At 33.4% G+C, this 9,540-nt stretch overlaps 1 protein-coding gene across 1 annotated transcript; it reads right to left on the bottom strand.

Annotated features, from left to right (window-relative positions):
- Nucleotides 1-5,385: 5,385 nt before the first annotated feature.
- On the bottom strand, nt 5,386-9,064 carry LOC116144673 (probable serine/threonine-protein kinase PIX7). Its single transcript, XM_031430124.1, has 6 exons — nt 8,720-9,064; nt 7,821-8,140; nt 7,579-7,714; nt 7,162-7,295; nt 6,957-7,080; nt 5,386-6,183 (listed from the first exon to the last, which is right to left on the bottom strand). Exons 1-6 carry the CDS (start codon nt 8,838-8,840, stop codon nt 5,729-5,731), a joined length of 1,290 nt encoding a protein of 429 aa, XP_031285984.1. The 5' UTR covers nt 8,841-9,064; the 3' UTR covers nt 5,386-5,728.
- Between the last annotated feature and the right edge of the window lie 476 nt (nt 9,065-9,540).

Below are 9,540 nucleotides of genomic sequence, written 5' to 3'. Positions count from 1 at the left end.
TAAAAATTTCTTTTCATTACATTGAATATTTATCTTGATATTAATTATGACTAGGGCGATCCCACATCTCAACCATGGCCATGGCCAACAATCAACAGAACCACCACTTCCACCTTCTATTCCACTAAGTTAACATCTTGATTATCCTTTGGGACACCACACGAATGATCATTTTTAATTTTCTTTTAACCACAACATATGGGACCGTATCTCTTATCCCATATTCTTTATTCAGCTACTTTTTCTTTTCTTTTTATGTTCCGGGTAAGTGGTACCAAACCCTGTAACTTGAATACCTAGATTACCTCTCAAACTTATCCTTACTACATGGGGTATGTTTCCATTTGCATTCATGGTGGAAGAATTTTGATTGGTTACTTACTTAGAGAATATTCTGGTTGATCAGGAAGCAAAGAAAGCGATATTGGTGAGGTTCAATCCGAAGACGGATTTACATATGGAAGTTGTAAAATACGATCTCAGATTGAGCCGCGCCAATATCACTTTGTATAAATGGAAATCCATTTGTTTTCCTCTTTGTAACCTTATATTCTCTTTTAATTAAGAATTACTTTCTTACTTTGAGAATATGCATGATTATCATTCTTGAATTATGTTGATTGATTATTTTGTCAGTTGGTTAATTTAATGTTTACATATATATATATATATAGGTGATATGATTGAGAACTATATTTGTTTACCCTCCTCTGTCTCACAGCTGAAAGTGGTGTTGCTGATTTTCTGGTTCCAATCCCAAGCAGTTTCTAAGAGATGTCTGTGTAAGTATGAACGCATGCACGATGCATAAAATGTGATTATTATTAAATCTTTCTCCGATGGATTTTATATCTGGTCCGGATTTGAGGATGATGCAGTTGATAAAACATATAATTAATCAGACTAATACAGCTTATATTTCATAGATAATTATCTAAAACGTCTCATATTCAATAGCATTTGAATTTTCTGCAAATTAACCAATGTAGTCATCTTCATAATCCCACAACAACAAATGCATGCATGCATGACATCATCGTTACAGATATTAATATTTGATAGTATATTTTAACGTAGATAGTAGATAATGAACAGGTCTTATGCAAAATTGCTGAATTCCCTTGGCCGTAAAGAAAGATTAGATATATAGTATTGTTAACTTTTAGGATCAATTGTGCTTTAATTGGCTATTTCTACTCGATTCTACAGGATTAATAGATATGTTCTAATCAATATATACTATAAATATAGAGGACTTACTACGCTTTATAGTCTGGTTCTTGTATAGCATTTATACAAAGCTAAGAATTACAATTATTCTGAAATGCGTAGCTATCATGCATATATAGAGCAAGTTACATGGCAGTTTTTCTACTGAACAAACGTTTTGTTTCACTCTTGGAGCTGAAAGTTCCATCTTGTTTCATTGGAACTTCTTGAGATTGGAATAATAATTTATAGAAGAATTTTCTTGTTGAGTTTGAAAGAGCAGGATCAAACTATTCACGGGCCCTTTATGCAATGTACATATGTTAGCTTTACACGGACTTCATTTTGCTTCTAATACTGTTTTACTTGTAGAAAAATATTTCTAATTTTAGAAGTATGGCAAGTCTCTTCACAGTAATATTTTTGGCATATTTGTACATCATTGTGCAGCTTTTCATACAACAGGTAATATTTAACTTTTTTCCTTTGGTCTGTTATCAATACATCAAAGCATATGTCATATTAATTTATATCTCCTATTTAAATTTAATCATCGAAACTGGCCGAATTATTTAGTTATCCTATTGCTCTTTTCGTATGGGGTTATATTGGTCTTATATGTTATTTCCTTGAACTTTCATAAAGGTTACTTGTTATATATTAAAAATTTTCTAGAACTCTCTAATTAGTGGCCTTCAAGCAAGTTTTATATATATACAGCATATAGAAATTGATTACTATTTATATTAAACCATAATTTCAGCTCACTGATGTAGAACATTCTTAAATCCTAGTTTCTCTTTGAAAGTTGAAACAGAAAAGGGGAAAAAGCTATTGAATTGAATTGTTCAAATTGTAGTATTGAAATTTGTTTGTATATAGTATTATTTGCATGATTGATCTGTGAGTGATGCATGGCAACAGAGAGAGTTGCATGGGTATATGATATTAACTGATTCATAAAATTTACCCAAAAAAGAATAGCTAATTAGTGATGTACTTGAAACTTGAAATTAAGAGGAGCATCATGAGACTTCGTGTGATAATTGAGTACTGTTCAGAACCTTGAGCATGAGCAGGTTTTCAACTTACACACATTAACTAATCTAGTTCATTAATTAAGATTCACAAAGCCATGCATATATAGTATAGGAATGCTTAGATACAAAAGTGTAGCACATTTCTAACTAAAATATTTGAGCACTAGAAAAAATGTTGAACTTATTCACAAAAAATTACCAGCCCTTCAGGACACTCCAAAACGTTACAAAAAGCAATCCAAATTAAACTGAACAAAGAAATCAAAATATCGGTTCTCCTCAAAAAGACACATTCACGTATGTACATTATCATCATGAATGAAAAATATATATACAGTATATATGTATGTTTATATATATTGACTATATGAAATTGTAATTTAATTTATTGCTGCGCATGTTGTTTCATATTTGTCTTGTTTCTGTTATAACCATGAGCAACTAAGGATTAATTGAAATTATGATGTTTAATATTCCCAGAAGATAGGTGGATTGATTGTATCCCATATACAAGTTGGGTATATTGTATGTAATAATTTTGGCTTGTACAGTTGCACTCCACTTTTCTTAGGCGTATTTTGTAATAATATAGTTATACTATTTCTGCTGAACTGTGCAAGTTTTTGTTTCTGTTGGTGCAATTAACTCTCTTAATATTAATTTTCTGAAAGTAAATTTACAATAACTTCGTTTGACTGGACAATATGTCTCCTCTTTTCAATGGGAAAATTTATGTTTCAACCAAGTACTCTAATTCAGTGTACATGTCCTTTGGGCTAACTCCATACTGTTTATTGATGAATCAGATATAGTTCATATGTGTACATGTGACTTGGGTGGTTCAATCTCTCTCGGATTAAAAATTTTTGTTTTGTTTTTGCACAATCTGTATGAGCTTACTGTAAATTTAAGAGAAACTCAGAAAGAACAGAGAAATATTTGGATTTGGAGTTTTAATAACCATACTGTTACTTATTTTTTTTAAGTGAAATATGTACATGCCATAAGAATGTGATAAAATTAAAAGACACAAATGACATTTGGAAACATTAAACTTCAACCTTTATTTCATGTTAAAGATGAAGACTTTAATAACACAGATACATTTGTGTCCGTTCAAATTCAATCACACGATATTTTGTAACTCAAAACACATTGACATAGCAACAATGATATATGACAATCTTACTAGAAACTTTTCACATGTTAAATAGAGAAATTAAACTTTGGTTGGGGGGTTAAATACCAATCATTATTATGATTACGTGAGGAAAATGAAAATGAATGCATATATAATGAGATTTGATTAGAAAGATATACAAATAATATGATATGTGTGTCCTACTAAAGATTTTTTTTCTTTTTTATTCTTATTAAATACTACTTGATTTAAAGTTCAATGAGATGAATGACTACCCAACACTTTTTCTATTTAATAACTACTTGAACCAAAAACAATTAATTAATGAATAAAAACCCAAAGACACAATTAAGTGCTATAATCTCATATCTTGCATAAGAATCTTACTGCTAAGAGTGATGATCTCCAGCTAACATTCACCTAATCTTGTGCTCTTTTATTTTTATTTTTCTATCAATATTTAAGCCAAGCGCAGTCCCTTATGAGATTCCTTTACAATGCTTAATTCTTACGAAATATTACAGTTTATATTCTGTTCATATTAAGCTCCTAGTATATATTGTGGATCCCTACAGTTGCTCTTGATGAAATGATAAGTCTAATCTTTTCAACAATAGAGTTGGTGTTTTATTTAACTTATTGGTTGGCTTCAAATTAACATCTTAACAATTGCCAGTCGGCCTAATTATGTTTGTCCCTTCCCTTATGAAATTGAAATTTAACTCTTAGCTGGGGAAGACAGAGCTGAAACTGTAGTTTTGTTCACTGATGGCAAGCATATATATACATCGGGCAAATCCTACATGGATTAGAAAATTTGCAGTAACTTCTTGCAAATGGTTTTCAGAATAATTAAGTTCAAAGCTAAGTAGATGTGATTCTAATGTTAGTGTGATAGATCGATATACGGCAAATGAAAAATGCATACGTAATGCAACTTTTTTGGTATGGAATTTCAAAAATTAGCAGTTTTCTTTTTTAGAAAATGATTTGCAGAATAAGTTAAAGGTAGGTAAGATTCTGGTTTGAATGTGATCATACAAATAGAGCTTATGACAAAATGCATATGTAAATTAATACTGAGAGAAGTTTCAATGCATTCTTTTTGGAAAGATTGAAGAATAAGTTAAAGGTAGATTAGATTCTAGTTTGAACATGATACATATACAACTGCTGGCAGGCAAAATGCATATTTCATTATGCACTGCTTCAAGATAATTATAAATATGTTTTGATATTGTATCTTAGACAAAAGTTTTTGAGCTGATCTTGGAGATGACGTATTTAAATGGTAAGGTTTGACAGGTCGGTCCAGATAAACCATTTTTTGTTCTTCAAGATCAAGCTTTGATTTTTAATCTGGGTTCAGGTGGCTCAACTATGTATGCTTGTCTGCTAAGTAAAACTGTTCTTTTAGTTTATTTATTAAAAGTGTAAGTGCTTATTTTGTTAGTTACCTGGGGTGAAGATTGAGTCACCTCGAATGATAGGCGTAAAACTAACGATTTAAAGAAAGAATAATGTTACAGTTACCTAGAGTAGTGCATCGAATGACGTGACAAAATCCTGACCGTCGATTAATATTAAGTTACAATTAATCGACGGTCAAGATTTCGTCACGTTATTCGGTGCACAGATTCGGTACACTACTCCCGGTGTCTCTATTATTTTCCCTAAAGAAACAAGGTTATATTAGTGCTTGACCTGATAACAACTGTCTGAGCTGACATATTTTGCTGGAAAAAAGGGTAAGGTTTCACACTTCCAGTCTAAAGCTTAGTCTTTGGAAACATAAAGCAGTACCTTTACCAGGCAGCCCCTTATTCTGTGCATGTAATGCGAAGAAGGTGGTACAATTCATGATCGAATATGGTTTCTAATTGAAACATGCTACTAAGGGTGGTAGAATTTGTAGTGATAAGTGTAAGTGATGCATCTATTGACTTGAAAAGAAAGCAAGTACCACAACTAAATGATATAATATGAATACTGCAATTCCTACAAACTCAAAGCAACTGACATTCAGGTAGCTGCAAATAACAATCTTGGAGATTGGAGGTTTAATCTAATTACAAGATATATATCAATTACAACACAGGAAAATCGCAAGGCACAGTCCACATTGATGGTTAGCTCTCTAATGTGAGGTTTTAAAGAAAAGGAAACCGGTGAGCCTTTCCTCTTCTGTAGCCTTCTGGCTCTAGAAAAATTCAAACACCCAAAAATTATACTACAAACCTGACATACTGTCTTCACACAACCCATTAAATAAAGGTAGCATCCCAACCTTTGTTTCATTTGATTCTTGAGCGAATCAAGGAGAGGAAACGACTGCTCATCATCTACAACGCTGCTTGCCAGTATTTAATGGGGAATCTCTGATACTTTTGGATTGGGCACTAGCAATCTGCTGAGTTCCATCTGGTTTTTTCTTGCGTCTCCCTTGTTGTGATAAACGAGAGTGATAAGATAAGATAGCAAGGTCGTTAAGATCTTGCAATGGAGTGACAACCTTTACAACATCATCCATTGTAGGGCGGGATTTTGGATCCCTACTAAGGCAGTTGAAAGCTAATTGAGAAACTTTCTGCACCCCTTTAAGGGAGTAATTCAGCTCCAACCGAGGATCCACAAGTTGATAAAGCTTTCGCTTGTCAGCCAAATATGGTCGAGCCCATGCAACAAGATTTTGTTCCCCACTGGGGCGCTTCTTGTCCATTGATCTTCTGCCTGTCAAAATCTCGAGTAGCACTACACCAAAGCTATAAACATCACTCTTAGATGTCAAGTGTCCTGAAGAAAAAAAAAAAACAATTTTTCATGTTATTAGGTCTAAAAATCCCAGATTGCAGAAAACTCAAGTAAACCACATGCTTCTGAACAGACCTAAAACATCTCTTTCCAGGGATCTGAATCAATGATAAGCTATTTTCAGAACAGGGCAGTCAAAAGATTGTAAGAGTTGGATCGTGAATGCCAAATGCACTAGAGCGACTAGACCAGTTTTTACATGGACATCAATATGTCTCCCAACAGTTATCCCAACTACCGTGTCGGGTAAGATCATCTTTTCATGAGGAACAATCTGTTATATTCAATCCTGATTTTAAACATGCCCAGCACATGTAAACACTGTATGGTGGATAGAGAGGTCTGACTAATTCAACTGAAGAAATTTGCATAGTGTGTGTCAGTGTGTGGGTAGCGTGTCAGCATACCTCGTGCAAGCATGCACACACATTTAAAACTCTATTTTGTTTATTTATTCTGTCTTCTCAGTATTTTGATAGAGTAGACAATCTCAGAATGAGAATATTATTATGCGAATCCCTAAAGCCAGAAAAATATTCTTGAATAACTCTTTGAACAGCCAATAACATTTATATTCCAGGAGTGACTAAATTCCCACTTGCAAAAATGGTTTGCACACTCCAGTTTCCTTCTGTTTTGGTATATAGAGATTAAAACTTGCTCTGATGTTGACCTCAAATCCTCACAAAAGCCTCGGGTTACACCAGAGTTAAAAGGTTTCAGTTTGTTCAAAACGTATATTACAACTTTCTTACCTGTCATAACATACTCTGGAGCTGCATATCCATATGTTCCAACAACCCTGGTAGAAACATGTGTTTTGTCTCCTTGAGGACCAGCTTTTGCTAGACCAAAATCGGAAAGTTTTGCATTATATTCCTGTAAAAGTAGTTTCATGTTAAGAATTCAACTCAACTAAGGAAACAACATAATCATTTAGTAAATGCATTACTAGCATACCGAATCAAGCAAAATGTTGGAGGTCTTAAAATCTCTGTAAATTACTGGTTCTGGACCACCATGTAAAAAGGCCAATCCTTTTGCAGCACCAAGTGCAATCTTAATCCTATTAGACCAGGGAAGAGGAATAGTCCCTTCAAGAAATTTTGAAACATCAACATTATTTCCATGCCACACTTTGAAGTTGTCATTGGGAAAAAAAATAATGGAGGTGATAATAAGAAAATCGATTTACACTAAAGCAATCATGTTGCATTATCTTAATGTTCACAATACTTAAAAGTATACCCAGTAGCCAAAGCTATTGAGATATGAAAATTTTCATATCTATCTGCACAAATTCAGGAGAGAAAACTGATATGACAGTATAAGGGAACAATTATTATAAGGAAATTAAGGTTAAAATAGGTTACTCACTTCTAAAAAGATGATTTTCAAGACTACCACGTGTCATAAATTCATAAACAAGCAGCCGCTGGTCATCTTCAATGCAGTAACCAATAAGTTTAACAAGATTAGGATGGTGAAGCTGTCCAAGAAAGTCAACCTCAGCCTGCATTAAGACGGATATTTATATGTTAAACCCCAACTTTTAGCATCCAATAGACCTTCTGTTAACAGCATTAATCTACTAACCCAAAATCAGATATTCTACTAACCACCCATTCTCTATGGCCCTGAAGACCATCTGGCTTCAAGCTCTTAACAGCAACAGTTATTCCTGACCCAGGTTTTGCCGGTGCTGTTCCATTTTCTTCAATCCATCCTTTGAAGACATATCCAAACCCACCCTCCCCAAGAATGCTATCGGGTCTAAAATTTCCGGTTGCAGATTTTAGTTCCTGAAAAGTAAACTGCAACAGCTGGGATGGTGATTTGTCATCTGATGTTGGTGCATCAGGATTATCAGAGGACAGCTGAGCTTCATTTGGAGGACATAGCTCCCGGTTACTAGCATTTAGATATCGTGTCTCGGTAGCTGCATGAACACAAGACTTAGATGCTTTTTCTTTCTTTCATCACAAGCTTTGCATACATAAAGCACATATTATTTGCCAAATTTAGCTTTAATAAAGACTAAACCAAAAACAGTGATGCACAAATACCGTCAAAAGCAAGAAACTCAAATTTTGAAAACGTTGAAATTTGGAGTCAGATTATTTCCCAAAATAAAAATTGTCACTCTTTTATGAAATGAAGAACAAAATCAGTATGATTACAGAAGAAAACCCAGTAAAGATTTCAATGTCACAATCTAGAGCACAAGAGAAACCAAGAAAAATTACCTTTCACTTTGAATAAAGGCTACTGAGATTCAGTTAAAAGTACAAATTTTTCAAAGCCTTAGAAGTAAAAAGCTGGTCTTGGAGTAAGAATCAGCAAAAACCCAGTTGGGATTTCTTATCTAACTAAAAACTAAACCATAATTTCATAGCATTCATAATCCATCAGAGATCTTCTTTAACTTAACTACATAGAAAGCAAGAATACCATAAAAACAAATAATGATTTTAGTGAATCTTTAAAGCTTAAATAGAAGTGGAAGATAGAAACAAACCCGCATCATAAACAAGACTGGTGCGAGGAATAGTGTTTGGAGAGTCTTTAGAAGCAGAGGAATTGCAGGCACCTCTAACGCCACGTCTGAGAACAGCCCAGCACCCACAATTCTTCTCCATGAATGGATGTAGATGGGAGTCTTAAGTTTGATTGCATGATGAGAAAGTCATGTTTGAAGAAGAAGAGGAGGAGGAAGAAGAAGAAAGAGAAGTAAGAAAGATAGAAAAAAAAAAGGAAGGGAAATGTTAATGTAAATATTGGCGTTGTTAGTGTTGGAGATTGTAGGCATCATCATCACCATCATCGCAGTGTGTACAAAAAGAACTTTTTTTCCCACCACCTTTTTTGTGGGGGATGGGAATGGAATGCAATTCTCTCTCTCTCTCTCTCCCCCTGTCTGTTTATTTAACTTACCCTCTAGTTTACCATCAAAATACTTCCATTTTTTTTTCTATTTATTTGACCGTAATCTCATCCCTCTACGATTCTCATCTCAACTATTCTGCAAGCTCGTGTCTCTTTTGACAAAGGATGAAGAAATTTTATTATTCTATTTATTAGTGTATCGTATTACTAAATTAATTGTCTTATTATAGTTTAGTAAATTAATTAACTCAAATGCCACCAATTGATAATAATATATGAATAATATTATGTCCATAATCTCTTCTCGCAATTAGATCTCGTTTATCCATCTGTAAGTTGATCAATTACAAGCTATCACGTCAGAGTTGTGAGAAAAGTTTTATGAAGAAAGATTATAACGTAATATTTTTTATAATATATATACAAATTAAGTATACAAAATATATATATACA

The sequence above is a fragment of the Pistacia vera genome, unplaced genomic scaffold (assembly GCF_008641045.1).
Source record: "Pistacia vera cultivar Batoury unplaced genomic scaffold, PisVer_v2 Contig450, whole genome shotgun sequence".
In the NCBI taxonomy this organism is placed as follows: Eukaryota; Viridiplantae; Streptophyta; class Magnoliopsida; order Sapindales; family Anacardiaceae; genus Pistacia; species Pistacia vera.
Note: the sequence above shows the minus strand (reverse complement) of the source record. Positions and strands in the feature narration are given on the sequence as shown.

What these genes read in the sequence shown, in the direction of transcription:
- LOC116144673 (XM_031430124.1), bottom strand. Translation starts at nt 8,840, where the DNA reads ATGGAGAAGAATTGTGGGTGCTGGGCTGTTCTCAGACGTGGCGTTAGA. An exon ending in AGGGCCATAGAGAATGGGTG is followed by an intron (nt 7,715 to 7,820) that starts GTTAGTAGAATA and finishes GTCTTAATGCAG; the next exon opens with GCTGAGGTTGACTTTCTTGG. An exon ending in TGAAAATCATCTTTTTAGAA is followed by an intron (nt 7,296 to 7,578) that starts GTGAGTAACCTA and finishes AATTTCTTGAAG; the next exon opens with GGACTATTCCTCTTCCCTGG.